The sequence below is a fragment of the Notamacropus eugenii genome, chromosome 7, assembly GCF_028372415.1.
Source record: "Notamacropus eugenii isolate mMacEug1 chromosome 7, mMacEug1.pri_v2, whole genome shotgun sequence".
Classification (NCBI taxonomy): domain Eukaryota; kingdom Metazoa; phylum Chordata; class Mammalia; order Diprotodontia; family Macropodidae; genus Notamacropus; species Notamacropus eugenii.
The window spans coordinates 114,596,013-114,615,562 of NC_092878.1; the positions used below are offsets into that span (position 1 = coordinate 114,596,013).

General features: G+C 36.5%; 1 protein-coding gene across 2 annotated transcripts in view; it reads left to right on the plus strand.

Annotated features, from left to right (window-relative positions):
- LOC140514133 (bifunctional heparan sulfate N-deacetylase/N-sulfotransferase 4) overlaps positions 1–18,071 on the plus strand; it is a 397,643-nt gene extending 379,572 nt beyond the window's left edge. For both annotated transcript variants that reach the window (XM_072624210.1, XM_072624211.1), the window contains exons 11-14: positions 215–385; positions 1,665–1,774; positions 12,070–12,172; positions 13,473–18,071. In XM_072624210.1, the coding sequence (XP_072480311.1) occupies positions 215–385; positions 1,665–1,774; positions 12,070–12,172; positions 13,473–13,592 (504 nt within the window). In that variant the 3' untranslated portion in view covers positions 13,593–18,071. The remainder of the gene's footprint in view (positions 1–214; positions 386–1,664; positions 1,775–12,069; positions 12,173–13,472) is intronic.
- The last annotated feature ends 1,479 nt before the right edge of the window (positions 18,072–19,550 follow it).

A 19,550-nucleotide genomic window follows, 5' to 3' on the forward strand; every position in this document is an offset into this window, starting at 1 on the left:
CCAGCTTACTTGCACTCATAGTGTTTAGTGTATGCTGTAAAAATATTGTAAAATATGTCCTGGTCTAAATTTTCAATTGGCACCTAGGCTTAATGCCATATTTGTGAGCCTGAAATTTCCAGTGTCCATGTGAAGTCTTGGAGTCCTCTTATAGATTATATATGTCTCTGCTACAGAAACTCACTTTGTGGTTAACTTTTTTTTTTTGTTCAAGCACCAACGATCTCATGAGGATCCAGCTGCCCTGAGGTTTAATTTCTATGAAGTTATTACAACAGGACATTGGGCCCCATCTGAATTAAAAACACTACAGAAGAGATGCCTGACTCCTGGATGGTATGCAGTTCACATAGAGAGATGGCTGACTTACTTTTCTACTTCTCAGGTAATACCATTTTAACCATTTCCCTAAATTAGTTGTTCTCAGAATGTGGTCCAAGGATTCTTAAAGGGGAAAGATGCCAAAACTATGTTATAATAATCTTAAGATTTTCAAAATTTCTGATACAATAAAATATTGAAAGATATAACCAACATAAACAAAAGCTCTTAGAGGGAGAAAGTCATTACTAATTTTAAGAGTATAAAGGCTTCTTGAGACCAAAATATTTCAGCCCAGATGATGGTGATTAAGTCTCTTTCACCAGCAGGGAAACTGAATTAATATTGCAACTAGTGTGGACTTTAAAATCCTAAGTGTCAATCAGGGTAAAAGTAGGTGGATTCCTCTCATCAGCCCCTTGGCTTCAGGATAGGAGTAGCCTAAATAAACTATTGGATTCTAGGATCCCTAGTTCTGGAAACACTTCTCAGAAGGAGGTTTCTAGTCTTCCTCATTAGGCTGTCCTGGAAAGTACCTGCTCTTCATGGGCAAAACCCATACAATCAAACATGATTTGTTTCAAAATCAAGAAGGAATATTGGTAATTAAGCAGCTTCACAATAACTTTTATAGGGCAACAATCAAGTGCTTTGGGATTATTTAGGAAAGTAGCCAGGTAGAGTGGTGTATGCCTGTAATCCCTGTGACTGAGGGAGACCGAAGCTAGTGGCTTCCTTGAGCTTGGTGATTGAGATTCAGGATAATTGAAGCTAATTAAATGTCAGCACTAAGTGTGGAAGCAGTATGGTGAAATCCTAGCAGAGAGGGGCCATCAGGTTGCCTATGGAGGAGCAAAGTGACAAGGTCAGAAATGGAGTGAATAAAGCTTCTGGACAAATTAGTAGCAGAGTTGGACCCATAAGCGGCTACTTCACTAGTAGCCTGGGTGAGATGGAGGGGCAGAGAAAGAAAGAAGGAAAGAAGGAAAGAAAGAAAGGAAGGAAAGGAAGGAAGGAAGGAAGGAAGGAAGGAAGGAAGGAAGGAAGGAAGGAAGGAAGGAAGGAAGGAAGGAAGGAAGGAAGGAAGGAAGGAAGGAAAAAAAGAAATTCTCTCTGCTTAACACTTTGGTCAGCCTCTAATTTAGCCCCAACATGAAGTCTTCAAGTTTAATCCCCTAGGTAGAGATACTAGCCCTAGAAGTTTAAAAAACTTCATGCACACCTGGTTTCCTAGGCTTTTTACATCCCCTTTCTTTTGACTTATTTTCATCTAATGACACGGCAAGAGAAGCAGCTGATTGAGATTTTTATTTTTCTTAAAGTGCCTATTTTGTGTTTCCTAGCTGCTGATTATTGACGGGCAACAGTTGAGATCTGACCCAGCTACTGTGATGGATGAAGTGCAGAAGTTTCTGGGAGTTACTCCTCATTATAATTACTCAGAAGCCCTAACGTAAGTCTATTCCTGTGAACAATTGCATTTGTTATTTGAGAACGTAAATGATCACTGGTAGGTGTGGATATAGCATCATTAATAATAGCCAGAAAGTCACACTTGAGTAGGCTGCTCAAAAACAGCCATTTCCATTCCTGGCTTAGTATCTCCCCTTGAAATAAAAAGAGTTTCCAATGAGTTGCTATTAGTTCCTTTGGAATAATGATAATAATGGCAATAATAATAATTTTCACTTTTATATCTCTTTAAGTTTTGCAAAGAGTTTTGCATTTTATCCTAAAAATAGTCAAATGAGGTATGTTCTGAAGATATTGGTATCCTCATTTTACAAATGGTCAAACTGAGAGTGAAAGTGGTTAAGTGTCTTATAATTGTAACACACGTGCTCCAAGTAATGATAAATTTCTAAAGTAGGATTTTGCTTCTGTCTTTCCAGCTCCAAGTTCAGTACTCTAACTATTCCACCACGAATGTCACAATGTAACAGGAAAATCCTCCCTAAATCCTCTTCAGATGTCTCATTTTGGAATAAAAGTGACCTTGGATTGTAGGGTATACCAATGGAGTTCAAATTTTGGCACATTTTGCCAATATGGAAAAGCTTTAAGGAACCACAAAGGGGCTTCACAAGACAAATAGAATATTTCATATACTTGATTCTGGAGGTTGGGGAGCCATAGAAGTTTATTGTAAAAAAGATTGATCCTAGAGCTAATGGGGGCTATGGTAATTCATGAAGATGACTTACCAAAAGTACAATCTGCATCAACAGTGAGAAAACTCCTTCGATGAAAACATGGATTCATTCCAATCTAATCCAAGCATTTATTAAGTACTTATTTAAGGCCTATTGACTGAATGGTCCTTACCTCAAGACCTTGGCCTAAAGTGGCCAAGGTCTCCCATTGCATCCTGGGCCATCTCCAGTCATCCTAATGAATATCTGGTCACTGGATCCAGATGGATCCAGATCAGGAGGAGAAAGTGAGGCTGGTGACCTTGCACAGCCCTCCCTTACTCAAAACAAAGTCAAGTGCAAGTCATGTCATCATTTCTCTGATGGCATGGTCTTCTTCAGCAACAAAGGACGAACACAACAGTAACAGCAACAAGTATTTACTTTGGGCAGAGCAGCATGCTAGTGTTGTACAACAGCAATTTTAAAATGGCCTCCATCCTCAAGAAACTTATATTTTATTCAGGGGATAGACATAGAAAAATAATCAGTAATGGTATAGGAGAAGATCCAGAAAATTGTCCACCATGTAAACAGGTCAGGAAAACCAAGGGAAGAAAGAGATCTCACGAAGAGGGATCCACTCCTGGCTTAGAGACGTCAAGACAGATGATGAATATGAAAGACATCAGATTTTAAAATTAGGAGGTCTCTAAAAACCTTGAGAGAAGCAGTTTCAGTTGAGTGGCAAGGTTAGAAGCTAACCCACAAGAAACTAAGAAGTTCATGGGAGAGAAGAAGGAGAGGAAAGTAGCTTTTGTTTTTGTTTTCCTTAAAATTTGACTGTTAAAGGAACAAGATAAAGGACTGTGCCTTGAATGGATGGTAGGTTCAATCAAATGAAGTTTTTTTTATTACTTTTTTTAAGATTAGGGAGTTTTGTTATTGAGTTGTTATTCAGTCATGACACCCGTTGGAGTTTTCTTGGCAAGACCATTTCCTTCTCTGGCTCATTTTATAGATGAAGATATTAAGAAAGAGTTAAGTGACTTGCCCAGGATCACACAACAAATAAGTGTCTGAGCCCAGATTTGAACTCAGGAAGATGAATCTTTCTGATTTTAGGCCCAGCACTCTATTCAGTTTGTCACTTAGCTGCTTCCAAATTAGAGAGACCTAGCTGTAATTTTTGGAAAAAAGGAAAATAGATGGTTGATAGAGTAAATGCTAAAAAAAAATCTGTCCTCTGTGCCTGGAATATTCTCTCACACCTATGTTCCAAGTACTGTTCTCCTTGGCTCTCTTTAAGTCTTAACTAAAATTCCACCTTTTATAGGGAGCCTTTTCTAAACCCTCTTAATTCCTCTTGAGGAGGGGCTTAATGATTTCCCGTTTCTCCTATTTATATTTAAAATAGATTTTTTTAAAATATGTCTTGTTTATATAGCTTGTTTTGTATATATTTGCTTGCATGTTCCCTCCCACAGTAGATTATAGACTCCTTGAGTAAAAAAATGTGTCTTTTGCTTCTTTTTGCATCCTTAGTACTTAGCAAAGTGCCTGGCACATAGTAGGCTTCTAATAAATATTATATACATACACATATAAATATATATCATGTGTAATATGTACATAACATATATAAGTATATATAAGCTTCTGCTAGAAGTGAAAAAAGGAATGTTTTGGCTTAATTTCTTTTAAGATCTGCCCACTCTTCTAAAAAGACAAAAAATTGCTGGTTCTTCACGCAGCATTTCCTTTATGAATGATTTTCTTACATGAATAATTTCATGCTTAGACTAATTTGGCAGGCCTTTAGTAAAACATTCTCAGTAATTTTTTCAGAAAATGTCTGAATAATTTATTGATGCCTGGACACCTGTCTTTGCCCATCTGCAGTACTTCGGGTCCTGTTGTTGTTTTTAATATACCCATCATGTTTACTGTAAATAATGGTTTGATAATAAGTAAGCAGGTACAATCACAGTCTGGAAGATAAGAGACTATAATTTAGTGGATAAAACACCATTTTCATTATATGTCTCTCCCATTCAAATATTGATCAATAATGCTATAGGGGACAATCAAGATAGCCTTCCCTCCATCATCACATCTTGATTCTTTTTTAAAATTTGTCTTCAGTTTTCAACATTCATTTTCACAGAATTTTGAATTTCAAATTTTCACCCCATCTCCCCTTTCCCCCACCTCAGGACAGCTTGTATTCTGATTACCCTTTCTTCCAATCTGCCCTCCCTTCTATCATCTCCACCCCTCTCTCCCTTCCCTTCTTTCTTCCAGTAGGGCAAAATAGATTTCTATCCCCCAGTGCCTATATATCTCATTTCCTAGTTACCTGTAAAAACAATTTTTAACATTCATTTTTAAAGCTTTGAGTCATATCTTGATTCTTGTCTAAAATATGTACTTGGCAAGATTCTAGCCTTTGATTCACTTAACACCTTACTTAAACTGTAAAACAACAAACTAACAAATCTTCAAGGTGAGTTCATTTTCTCCATTTCTCCCTCCCCAGAGTGAATACAAGCTCCTTGTGGTTAGAAACTTTCATTTTTATCTTTGTCTATCCATCGCCTACCATCACAGCAAATGGCACTGAGAAAGTGATGGCTAAACGCATGTTTGATTGATTGACTAATTTTTCTTCCCAGTACATTGAGGGAAATGAAGCCATTAAGAGGATGTGGAATTTAGTTTATGATGATCCCATCCTCCAAAATATCTTCGGCCAGCCAGGTCAGCTTTCCATCTTTGAGTATTTGTGGTGTTTTAAGCTCTGCCTCTGAGCAGCTGCTGAAAAAGTGATTTTTCAATCACTGATCACATTCTTTCCAGAGATCCCCTCACTACCTGAGTGCAAGGGAGACATTTTCCACCTATGCGTCAATTTCCTGGCTTTGTTTCCAGTGCCATATTTTTACCTTAATTCAGTTAAATATACTCATCCTGAGACAGAAAAATGCTGTTTAGTGGCCTGGTTCTGCTATACTTTGCTTCTTGTGCATGCCGGGTTGTTTCTCCTCTTGGGAAATTAATGAAAGAAAAAGCAATGCATGCGGCAAGGAGCAGATTGAAAAGTCCAGGTTGGAAATGACTCCACCATCAATTTATCCATTTAATCCGTGATTTATTTAATTTTAATTGATACAAATACTAGGACAACCTCGGCTGCAAAGATTAGGTCTCTGATAATAGGCAGGGCAGGGAACTATGAAGAAAATTTCCCCCTTCTTCTAAATGAGTTCACATATGGGCTGTAGCAAATTGCAGGTGCACTCATATTATAGAAATGGGCCCAGGGCAACAAAATATTCTGCAACTAATTAACTTTACATCCCAGCCAATTATACTTCATCCTTCTAAAACATCTGCTGAGCAGCAAAAATGCAAACCCTTTCAATGTTTTATGCATGCAGCAAGTCCCATAAGAAATAAATCCAAAACTTACCTTCTCATTTGGTTCCTGCTTTTCTCTTTTGCTTTAGCCTTGTTGTTTGTCTTAATCTAAAATTCTGACATATGAGGGATTTACATGAGATAATCAGGCGACGTAAGTAAGAAAGTATTTTTTTTTTCCTTTTTGATACTGAGTATACATTTTGGAAGAAAAGTAACATTGGACGGAGAAAAGTAAAGTAATGCTTTGAGACCGACATGATCAAGTTTGGCTCTTTCCGCAGATCCAGTGACCAAGGGACTGTCAATCTGTACTTGCTTTTTTTTTTTTTTTTTTGCTACAAAGACACATCTATTCATGTGATCATAAAGCAAACAACCAGACAGACCCACAGCCAGATGAACACAACAGAAGAGTCGCTGTCACAGATAATGAGAGTATATGGGAGTGAGTGTGAGCACAACTCATCCACATATCATCCAATTCAACTCTTGACCAGATTCTCTAATAAATCCTTTGCAAGGAGTCAGCCTTTTCATTGTCGAGGGAAACCTCATTCTCCTAGTCATCTGAGCTCACAGCCTCAGTGTCACACCCCTTTTCCTGATTGGCACTCACCTTACATATCCAATCTGTTGTCAAGGTTTGTCATTCTGACCTTTATGATATATCTCTCATATGCCCCTTTCTCTCCATGCACATAGCAGGTCCTATTCTCCTTGTGACTAATATTTCAGTATTGAAATTAACTGCTGATTGGTCTCTGCCTCGATTCTCTCTCTCATTCTGGTGTATCAATTCTTCACTCAGCTAACAATCGTCCTCAAGTGCACGCTGTTTTTGAGTCATTTCGGTTGTGTTTGACTCTTCATGACTCCATTGGGTGTTTTCTTGGCAGACTGGTTTTCATTTCTCTCTCCAGATGAAGAAACAGAGGCAAACAAGGTTAAGTGATTTGCCCAGACTCACGCAACTAGTAAGTGTCTGAGGCAGGATTTGAATTCAAGAGGATTCCATGTTCCATCCACTGTACCACCTAGCTGTCCCTTCATCCCTCTACTCAGTAAGCTCTCTGTTACCTCCAGGATCGAGCAAGTATAAAATTCTCTATTTGGCTTTTAAAGCCCTTCATTACGTGGACCCCTCCTACTTTTTCCAATCTTCTCTAACTTTATTCCTTTTTACATACTCTATGATTCATGACAGTGAATTTCTTGGTCTTTTTTCAATACTTCCTATCCCCCCACTCTCTTTCCAACAACTGTCAGCCATGCCAGTGGTGTTCTCCCTTTTCTTATCCACTTTCTGACTTCCATCATGACTTGGTGCTAATCTTCCTGGTCCACCCTATAGTTAATACTTCCCTATGAGATTATCTTCCATTTGTACTATACATAATTGATATGAATGGAGTTGTTTTCATGTCATCTCCCCCATTAGACTATGAATTCTTTGTAGAGGCTTTTTCTTTTGTGCCTTTCTTTGTATCCCCAGTGGTTAGCAAAGTACCTGGAACATAGTAGGTACTTAATAAATCTTTGTTGACTGACTGATGAGATGAAATATTGGCCATGGTAACCCAAAGAAACAAATAAAAATACAAAATAGCCTTTTGTAGTGTCTGACTGGGGTGGCACAAAAGAGGGAGAAGAGTCCTAAGAATCACAATTTTATGGGCTATATAAATGTTGACTTAGCCATTGACTAAGACTTTAATCCAGTGACCAACAAGTGAACGTGTTAGCAGAAGAACTTAATTGTATCAGTCTTGACATCCTTTCCATAAATGAAACCAGAAGACAAAAGAGGTTGCTGCCACACAGAAAGATGACTCCCAGGTGCTCCTTGGAGAGGCAAACAAAGGAGCTGCAATCTCTATAAAATGATTATGAGATTACATATAAATAGAAGACATTATTAATAAAAGACCGTATTTAACATGTGATTTTATTTGGTTAGCACTTCACAGTCACAAAAATGACTGAAACGTATAGAAAATATGAAGTCCAGTTGTGCTTATTTTTTATTTTCTTAAATAAAATTGACTCAGTAAAACAAATTGCCACCTTAAAGTCTCTCTTCCTGGATTCTCCCTTACATGGTAAAACCATTCAGGAGTCTTTGAAAGACCTAATAGATAATTCAGTTTGATGATGCAGAGTTAACTGACATAAAGCTAGGCATAAAATAGGGAGATTTCTAGTCACCAAAAATGTTGGCCTCTATAATGGAAGAAAACTCAATATGGAATCCAAATGGAAGAGGAATTTTCCATAGATGGCAAAGTTCTTCAGCTATATCTGTTTGTGGAAGACATTATTTTAATTATATCAAGACATATGGGATGTCACACAGCCTCACATGAGATCCATGATCGCACAGAAAAATTTCATCATTTATTTATCTGTCATCTTGCTACTACCTCTGCTGTTGCCCCACTTCCTCACCTGGAACTAGGAAATTATGAAGACCTGAGTTCAAATCTAGTCTTAAATTCTTACTAGATGTGTGATCTTGGGTAAATCACTTCACTCTCTTTGCCTCAGTTTTTTCATCTGTTAAATGGGGATGATAATAGTGCCTACCTCCCAGAGTAGATATGAGGATCAAATGAAATAATATTTGTAAACCACTTTATAAACCTTCAAGCAATTCATAAATATCATTATTATTGGTTTATTATTATTATTAACCACGCTCTCTTGACTAGACCTCTAGACACTATGCCCCTAGTGCCTGGGGGTAAGTGCTCCAACTGATCTTTGGAAGTCCTATCCTGTGGCTGAGCTATCCTGGATGATGAATGAATGAGTGAGTGTGAAAATCCCTACACTGCTACATTTAGCCAACCTCAGAGGAGAATATATTTCTCCCATATTGCCTGGGACATCTTGTAATCAGCCTTGCCCATAGAGCCCCTTTTCCCTCTCTTTCCTCTCCCTGAACTTTTCACCTCTTGTATATTGGCATGATAATGAATCATGGCACATTGCTTCTGGAAAGATTCCTTGAAATCACTATCCTTTGACTCATCTCATCATTTCTGTTACTCCCTGGACCAAATCTCTCTTCCCTGGATACCATTCCCCTTCATGTATAGTTTTCCTCTAGTAGAATATAAACTCTCTGAGGGAAAGGATTGTCTCATTTTTGTGTTCATATTCTAAGCACCTATCACAGTGATTGGAACTTAATGCTTAATAAAGGCTTTTTCATTCATTTAACCATTCATCTGAAATAACAAGTGGATGAAAAATATCTAAAAGATATATAGCTCAATGGACAACCAATCCACCAATATATATTATACTGGACAGATGCTACCAATGGACAGATGAACTGGGTCCAGAGGTGAACAGGAGGAGAAGAATGAGTTGTATTGCCTGTAGGAAACTGTATGGTGCCTTTACTATCGCTAGTCTTTTCTGAGAATCAAATATCTCTCATTTTAACAATGATAATCTTCTGATGGTGTTGTTTCATTCCCAGTATTAAAATAGTATATTCTCTGAAGAAGTAACATGAAAGGTCACAATGGAATCAGTAGTGATGTGGTGGATGTGAACAGGCTGCAACAAATGATAAACAGAGAACTTTACAGGACACGGGGCATTAAAAATGTCATCAGAAAGATGTATGACAAGGGAAAAAATGCAGCTGGCCACATAATGAGACTGAAGTATAATTAATGGACAGCCTGTGTACTTCACCAGAATACAAGCAATATAAAGAGATGTAAAAGGAAATTCTGACCACTTTAAGTAGACCTGCTTGGAGGATTCAGGGAAGGACATGGACAAGGTTGCACAGGGTAGATGGGCATGGAGGGGTTGCTATCATGCAGCAATGGAGAAAATACTCACACCAGTGAAATCACAGATCTGTCTAAATAGCTAGGCAATTTGGTATTAGACTTTTTTTACATATATCAAATAAATTGACATAGGTAAAACATTTTACAAACCTTAAAGTGCTATAGAAATGCTAGCTATTATTCACTATTACTAATTACTTAAAGGCAAAAGGCCTCTAAATCTTTGGCCTCTTTGTTTCTTATTCAGGAGCATATTTTCCAACATATTGTTTTCCCGCCCTTGCATTCAACTTCAACTTTCCTATGTCTTCTGGTTTTATTTATAGCAAGAATCTTCTCCAGATGTACATCTATTTCAGAGGTTGCCAAATTATGGTATTCAGACCACAATTGCTCCCATTTTTATTCAGCTACAAGCAAAGAATATCTTTTTTACATTTTAAAATAAAGTTTTATTGTATTTTAAAATATAAAAACCATTCTTAATTCTCGGGCTGTGCTAAAAACAGGTGGCAAGTTGGATTTGGCTCTCAGGCACTGGTGTGCTGAGCCACAATCTGTTTGTTCAGACTGGCCATGAACTTCACCTTTAGAGCAGTTATAGCTAATGTTAAGAGGCCATTTAAAAACCATGTGGCATTTAACACACTGTTTCATTTTCTGCCGTCACTGACAGAGGAAGGGAACCACACAACACTGATGATCCTTGTGCATTTTTCTTTACTTCATGGATTGCCATGGCCAAATAATTCATTGCCTAGTAGGTAGTCTACTAATGGTAGTCCTCTGGATGCTAATCCTTAGAAAGTAGTTATGCCTTTTCACCAGAATGGTACTGGAAATCTTTTCCAGTATGACAAAACTTGCTGGAGCTCATGCTTTAATGACTTAGCCTTCAAGTCACCTTTACTTAGTGAGGCAGTATGCTCTGTCGCAGAGAGAGTGCTAGAAAAGAGTGCTGGGTATAAAATCCTTCCTCCAACTTATTGGCCAAGTGACCTGGGTCATTTAAGTTCTCTTGCCCTTGGTTCCTCATCTGTAAAATAAAATAAATAAACTCTGTCATAAAGGTCTCTTCTAGCTCTAAATCTATCTTCTTACAACAAAATATAGTATCAGTAGGACTTGTTGAAGGTCATGACAACTCATATATAAGATAACTTCATGAAAATTGGTTAAAATTTCTATGAAATATTTTTAAAATTTTAGGAAAAATGACTGCTCTAGTATTCAAATCAGCTTAATCAGACATACATTGTATACTTGCTATATGCAAAACATGACACTAGGTGTTTGGCATACAAGGATGGATAGAAATAAGAATAACTATATAGCATTTACTATGTGCCAGACACTGTGCTAAGTGATTTAAAATTATTATTTCATTCGATCTTCACAATGACCCTGGGAGGTAGGGACTATTATTATCCCCATTTTACAGATGAGAAAATTGTGATGTTGTGCAACAGATGTGATGCAAGCCCTGAGAACAAGGAATATTAGAGAGAAAAAACATATAAATGACAGTGATGGTAGAATGTTAAGAACATTCCTACCAGAGATGCACTATTTAATCTCAAAAGAAATCAGGGGAAATAATAATGATGTATACTGTATATGGGGAGGTAGCATGATCTAATAGATAGCAGTAAAGCCTTGGAGTCAAGACCACCTAGATTCAAGGCACACTTTGAACACATATGATCATGGGCCAGTCACTAAGAATTTAGGCAATTCTCTAAGAGGGAAGTGACTTAAAACAATAGGAAAAGCACTGTCTCTTGCATGAGAGCACCTGGCTTTAAACCCCACCCCTTCTAACCTGTGTGACTTTGGGTAAGTTACTTATTTAGCTTCCCTGGAACTCAGTTTCCTCATCTTATGGATGAGGGTATTAGAATAAATGTCCTCAGACTTCAGTTTCCTGAGAGGCAAATGAGTTGTGGATCATAAACTTAGAGCTAGGAAGAACTTAGAGACCATGTAGGTCAACCCCTTCATTTTGCAAATGATCTAAATTGATAGAGGTCATTTTCAAACTGTGTTGATGATATCACAGGTTTGAACCAAATAACAATGACAACAGATAAACCAAGAGACTCTATCTAGCACTATATGAGTAAAACTCAAAACTTAATTGAGAATTAACAATATAAAATTAGAATAAAAATCTAGGGATCTTTTATTAGAGTAGACATATTTAAACACAAAACTTTCACGGCTCAATGTCAGCCATCATGTTGTATATAATAAGCAAAGTTAGGTAGTTAGGAAGGGTGTTAATGCTTCTATGACCTAAAGTATTCTTAGAGTCTCACTACTGAGTCTGCCTAAAATATCCTTATATCATTTGGAATAATTACTGGTTTAATCCTTTGTAGGTTTGACCCTCAAAAGGGCTTTTGGTGTCAACTACTAGAAGGCGGAAAAACCAAATGCCTTGGAAAAAGTAAAGGCCGAAAATACCCACCAATGGACCTAGAGGTACTGGCTTGGTTTTGTTTGTTTATTTTTCCCAGCTTTTAAGTTATTGTCTTTAAAAAATTCTGAAGCAAAGGGTGCTACAAAGAGACATGGTGATTTTCCCGTAACACTTAATCAGTTTTCAATAATTTGCTAGTTTTAAAGACATGATTAACAATGATTTCCTAAATTACTGTTGAAGGAAGGGAGGGGTGCTATCAAAGGTTTAATGTTATCAAGGAGTTACCCTGCAAAAGACAGGAAGTTCATCACAATGTTCTAGGAAAATCCTTAAACAATCACCTAACTCTGGAGTTATTTAGCTCACAGGAGATTCCATTTCCATGACATGCTCCTTTATGGCAAAATGTCACCATAACAATTAAAGTCAGAAAACCAAAAAAGTGATTAACTATCGATCAATTACAGGCAAAAGAAAAAATATTTGGGCAAAGCATCCATGCTAATGAAATCCCATCGATGTTACTTTAGTGCCATTAATACATTCTACCATCTCATTCTCCACCTCCTTTATTTAATAAGAGAAGTCAAGCAATTAATCTAGCTGGAATAAGACAAGATTCAAATATTAAGAGACAAGCTACAGAAATCAGATAAAGCAAAGTGTGAGAGAGAAAATATGATGTTATAAAACCAGACAAGACTTCCCCTGCCCCTGAACTATTTTAAATAGATTTAAATCACTGATTCCATTTCTTTTTAATAACTTATATATAGTATTTTCACTCTATGAACTAGTATTGCTGTCTCCCAAAGACATACAAATTTCCCCCCTTCTTGTCACCAGTTTCCCCTTCTGTCTCTTCAGACTCTTTCCACACTCACTCCTAGTGTGACAGCTCTGCCAGCCTTTCCCACCAGAAATACCCTTGCTCATTTAGAAGACACACGAGGCCCATGGAGAAGTTTTTACTTAAGAGCTGTCTTGTTGCCATGGACCTTGACAAAGGTTCATGGACTGATTGTGCCTTTAGTTGACTCATTAAGAAACCACTAGATAGTGCTGAACCAATGATACAGAAGTGGATAATTTAGCTTATTTAGGAAGTTAAACATTAGTAAGGTATCAGGGAATCCTCTTTTAAAACATACATACACACACACACACATACACAGATTGAAGTGGAACAAAGGGAAAAGATGAGCAGTGGAGGATGAGTTAGGGATAGGAAGATCAAGTAGAGGGAGGGTAGCAAATAAAAGTAATCAGACAAAGAGATTTGGAGGTTTCTAGAACCTGTACAAAAATGCAAACTGCCACCTAATTAATGACTTTGCTTTATGTTTCCTTATCACTCAGTCTAGAGCATTCCTCTCCAGTTACTACCGAGATCATAATGTGGAATTATCCAAACTTCTGCACAGACTGGGGCAACCTCTGCCATCTTGGCTGAGACAGGAACTGCAGAAAGTAAGATAGCACTGGAAAGAAGAAACCCAACCTCATATAACAATTACCTTTATTATCAAGAATAAAAACCAGTCTACACCTTATACTTTCTCAGTGCACTTTTGATTGTCAGTAGAGGACTTTGTGAACAACTTTGTCTTTCTGAAAAGAGAAGAAAAAAGAACCAAGAAAAGAGATATGAAGAGAAAAGCAAAAGAAAATCTACTTTATTTGCACACACTGACAATGATTAGCGTTGATTAATCTCTGTGTCAGCTTTTATAAAACAAAATGCAGAGTTAACGTGGCATTGTTCAACATCCAAATCTGGGACTCGTGATATATTCCAATTTCTCTGTTAACCAGAAAATTCCCAAAACTGACTGTACAATGGAGAGCCTTTGTCATTTCTAAAGGTCCAATTGCAATCTGTCAGGCTAAGAACAAGGGCCCAAAATGTTGGTCAATGCATTTTGAGGTTGGGAATAACCCAGTGTGTGAATTCAGTGGCTCACTGTTTCTTTTTCTTCATATTATCTAGTCAACTTTGGTATCATTTGGCATAAGAAAGAACATCTTCCCATACTCCATTTGTTTTATTTAAACTTCTATGATTTAGGGTCACCAGCCTCCCTAGTCCTTTGCATTTCTTTCAGGGTGGCTTGTGACCCTCAATGAATTCTGCTGATTTACTACAGAATGTGAAATAAATCAATGTAAAGTAGACCCAACACACAAAGATCCCTTTCTCCTGTTGCCTTTGGAGGAAGCAGAATGATCCAAAACTGGTGTGAACTGTGGTGAAACTGCTTTTGGCTTTTTTCTGCCACACTTGAAGAAGCCTTTCATGAGGGTTGTCTAGATCCCCTAGACAACCTAGATCTCGTCATTTGAGATACAGCTTCACATGGAATACTCTCTTATAATGTCACTGGTAGATGTGAGACAATCATGAGAAGGATCCCAAACCAAACCAAGTTATTAGCCAGCTTATTTGCACAGTGACAACGGCACATAGATGAGTGAGGTTGGGTAAAGGGGTGAGGGGAGCAGAAGCCAAATCTTATTTTTTGGAAAGATGGAGGACATTGGGATCTGTTTAAGAGTATCCTAAGACATCTTCATTCTCTGTTCTCTCTAAATTTGTTGAATTTTTACATTTTGAAACCATGAATCTTTTCCTCTCCTGTGTTTTATTTTGTTATTGTTGTTATGAATCTATAAATACAAGCTTTACCAAATACATTCTTCATTGAAAAATATCAGGATTATAAAAATAAAGAAAATATCCTAAGATATTTATTTACTTTGCCCCTTTAAAAATTATTTTCTCACCGAATACCTTGTTCCTGAGAACACTTCATTCAAAAACTCTTCAGAAATCAAAGAATATGCCCCTTTCTACTTGGGGTATTTCATTGTTCTTGGAAAATTCTAGATGGGCAGGATTCTACCTATCATAGAGATTCCTTTTAACCCCACTAGTGAATTGAAGTTTAATGTGGTTTTTGTCAATTTGTAAAGTGCTACCTACGGATAAGATTACTACAGACCAGCAAAGCAGGTTTGCTTTGGTAACATTAGCCATCAACACAGACAGGCTTTATGAGAGGAGTTTTATTGTGGGCCAAGACTTTTCTACACTGGCTGGAACTAAGCTTCATGAATCCTGTAAACAATTTAAGTAATTTTGCTTGCAACATTACTTGTTATGTAACTGTTGGGAACCTGAAAGATCCAATTTTGAGAATTCAACCATTTTTTTTTTTAAAAAAAGAAAGAACCAAACCAGTTTCTTATTAATAAACGGTCGTTTAATTTTTATTTTATTTTCCCCCTCAAGTTAATCAAGACTTCAATTTCTAAATTATATCACGCATTTCCATTTCAGTGTGATTGGAGTGAGGAAGGTGAGAATTTGACTCATTTGTTCGATGCTATGTAGTAATAGCTATGAGCTTCTGAGAGTTTGGGGAAATTCTAATGGCTTTTGTTGCGCTTTTTTTTTTCCTACTCAGCAAATATACATTGAATACCTTTTCACTATACTAGATGCTGAAGGATACAAAGATAAATGAGACATGGTCTCTACCTGCCAAGGAGCTAGTAGGAATTAGAAGGCATAGAATCAGAAATCAGAAATGTAGAACTAGACAGGAGCTTAGAGGCCAATAAGTCTAAACCTCTTATTTTTTAAAAAGGGAGACTGAAGTCTAGAGAGTCTTTGTTATCTGCTGAATGTCACACAGGTACTAAGTATTATAGGCAGGGTTGGAACCCATGTCATCTGACTCTGGAACTCCTCGTCTTACTGTACCATGCTTCCCAAAGGATCTGCTCTTTTCTGTATATCATCTTTTGCTGTGTGACTCAACCACAATGTTCAAATTTATACCCTTGCAATGATTATCATTATATTGTTTTAACTGAAATGCAAGCACCTAACAGGACTCTGTCACTTCCCGATGCATGTATTTCTGTCCTCATGTTTCTGGGATTAAATGGACCCATTTGTTAGTCAACCCTACTTGTAATTATAATTTTTTTTCTGATGAAAAGGAGGTCATTCTTTATTTTTTTCCCACATGGGAAAAAGGGCATATTTTATATTATAGCAATAAGGAAGGAAGGGGAGAAAGCCTTTACTTATACACATATATATGTATATATATATGCAAACATATATATACATATGCATAGTGTGCATATAATCATTTTTATATTCTTCATTTAACTCAACTTCAACTCACTACCAGTTTCAGAATACAAATCACTCTAGTTCTGTGGGTTTCTTTTTAATTTGAAAAAAAATAACGCATAAGGAATAATTCCTATATGGAATCTAAGAAAAATTGCCTCCCCTTATCACTCTATCACCTCAGAAAGTTTAAATATATGTATAAGTATACATATATAAATATGCATGCATGTGTGTATATACATGTATGTGTATATATATATGTATGTGTATACACATATGCACATGCATATATCCCATTTGGTAATTAACAGACCAAAATAATCCCATTTTACTAATATTGTATATAGATTATGAAAATGATATTTTGCATTTAATATAGCACTTAAAAATCCACCACAACTCTGTGAAATGGCAATATCTGTATTATCACTCTTATTTTAAGAGAGGACTCTGAGATGTCAAGTATTGTTCCCAAGATTACATAACTAATTACCAATATCTGAATTTACCCCAACAGCTATTCCCAGCTCCAAAATATTCAGCATTAACTTTCATCTGATTTGTAAGAGAGTATGAAGTAATTGCAAGTTCAATTAATCAAGGGTTTTGAAATTTCAAGACACTATAATTTTCACCCACTGGATACTGCAAGATTGCATAGTCAAAGTGAAATTTAAGTGATTATTAATATTATAAATAAGTCTTAGCCCATTTCCTTGATTCAATTATAGTTATATTCCAGAGAGAATCTACTAACAATCCTTCACACAGTCTTGATTATTTTTCCTCTCTAAATGCTGTTAAATTAAAAAAAATAAAGTTGCCTGAAAGGGAAAAACAACTGTGAGGAAAAAGGGGGTAATAATTCCTATTCATATATATGATGGTTTAACTCCAAATTCTTTAAAGACACCTCTGAGGCTCCACCTGATGCTATGACGTAATGGACAAAGGTTATGGTCAAAAACGTCCTGTTTCTTACCTGCTGGTCAAATAGCTCCAGGGATGTGACAAAAAGGACAAACACAGAGAAAGAAAATAAAAATTGTGTTTTGTTCTGATAAAACTGGATCATTTGCCTATTTGGAAGATATAAGTGACTTTTAGTTCAACATGCATTGTTTCCAAGTTAAAATTATTATATTGCTTTTCTTTTGCTTTGTTTTACCTTTCAGTCTCCTCTTGTATTTCTAATTCATCATTTCAAAGCATCCAAACCATGTATTATAAGCACTGAATATATATATATAGTTTCCTTATAGAATTTAGTTTCATATATAGGTATATATGACATATATATGAAAACAATGTTTGTATCATATGTATATAACATATATGAAACTAAATTTCATAATTTGTTTTCATATGTATATTATGCATATGTACACATACATGCATATACGTATGAAACCAAATTTCATAAGCAACAAATATTATCTCAAGTGCTCCCTCTTCCAGGGATTGGACGTTTTCTTGAATCTAGGCAGCACTGTTTGGAAGTACCTCAAAAATAATGCCAGGCAAAGATTCTAGACATGAACTAGCAGGCTTCCTACAAGATTTTCTATTGACTATGGAAATGCAATTTAATTCTAAGCATACCAAGGCATATTCACAGTATGTGTGTATATATGCAAATACATGGATGTACACATATAAAATATCTAATACAGTTCTTAAGTTTTGATCACTCAAAGTATTTTTCTTGTGGGGGGGAATCTGTATTTACTGAAAATGTTTAAAATAAGTGCTGTATTCTATACAACTTATCGGTTCTCATTTCTTCAGAATAAACACTTCTACTAATATGTCACGGGAGTGCATTTATTGATTTTCCTCTAATAATCTTGTAAGTTCTTGTTACTAGATGAAATTCTAGTGGTATACATTCTTCTCCTGAGTTCTAAATACTTGGCTTAGAAATGTTCCATACATATTCATTGCAGACTTCCTCTCCTGCCTATTTAGAAATTGTTTCAAGAATTAACAGAATCTGGTATGATGATGTCACTTCATGGCCAGCAAGACTAACCATGAGACAATGTCTCATCCTCAGTGCCATTCTCTTCCCTTTGAGATGAATTCAATCCTGTTCCTTTTCCTCTCTTATCATTTTATCATCATCATCACTATCATTTCCATTGCTCCTCAAGCAATCTTCTTCACCTTATCCTTCACTTAAAAGTACACATTTTCTCTTTCCTTTGTTCTTCCCCTCTTGCTGGACCTCCTGTCTGTTTCTAGCTCTTTGTCTTTCTCTGTTTCTGTCTCTGTTTTTCTCTATCTCTTTCTCTCCCTTTTCCCTCTACTAAGTTTCTAAGTCCCTGAGCAATTCTAGGTCCTGAACATAGCTAATAAAGGTAAGTATAGATTAAATATCTTTTATTTAGAGGGTGGGAGGGTAGGTGGGTTTAGACCTGTGGTTTTATTCATGAAGGGAACTCTCAGGGAGGGAGCTTCTTATATTATCACAGATTTATCAACTGTTCTTAGATTGCTATCTTAGAGTTGCCTGGTGAAGAAAGATATAAAATGGCTCACTATCACTCAATTGACAAACATTTATCAATCTCATTATGTTCTAAGCACTATGCTAGGTTATATTGGTATACAGATATAAATGAAAACATCCCTGTCACTCAGAAGTTTACATTTTGTGAGGAAGATGATACACACACACAAAATATATGCAAAAGAAATGTGTACAAAAAAATACAAGGCAATTTGAAGCAAGGAAAACTCAGGAGTCTGCGATAGGTTGGGGGATGATGGATCAGAAAAGACCTGATGTAGGATGTGGTCTTCAAAGAGACCTTTAAAGAATCTAGGCATTCTAAGAGGTAGAAGAACTAAGAAGGGCTTGTCTTCCACCACCTGTACTAAGGGTTGCCATCCATATTAGGTTGCCTTTCTCTAATATAAGTGCAAGACTTACATTAAGGTAAAGGAAAAACAAACCAAAGCAAAATGAGGCATAACCAAGAGCCACTGATAACAATTCTAAAGCCCTGAAGAGTGCTCAGAAATCTAATTAGAACTCCCACAAATCACCTATCTCCTTACCAGGCTCTTTATAAGCTTTTCCTCAAGTGCTATCAGTCAAGAAGTGTAACTTTCAATCTAATTTAATAATATAGTAATACTATTTTCTACTAGCTTTCATTGAAAGTATATGTCAGTGGGTCACATGAGCAGCAAGATGGTATTTTCTCTGAACCCTATGATCACTTAAACCTCTCTGAAGCATAAATTATGACCCAAAGATAAAGCAACTTTACTTATTTCCA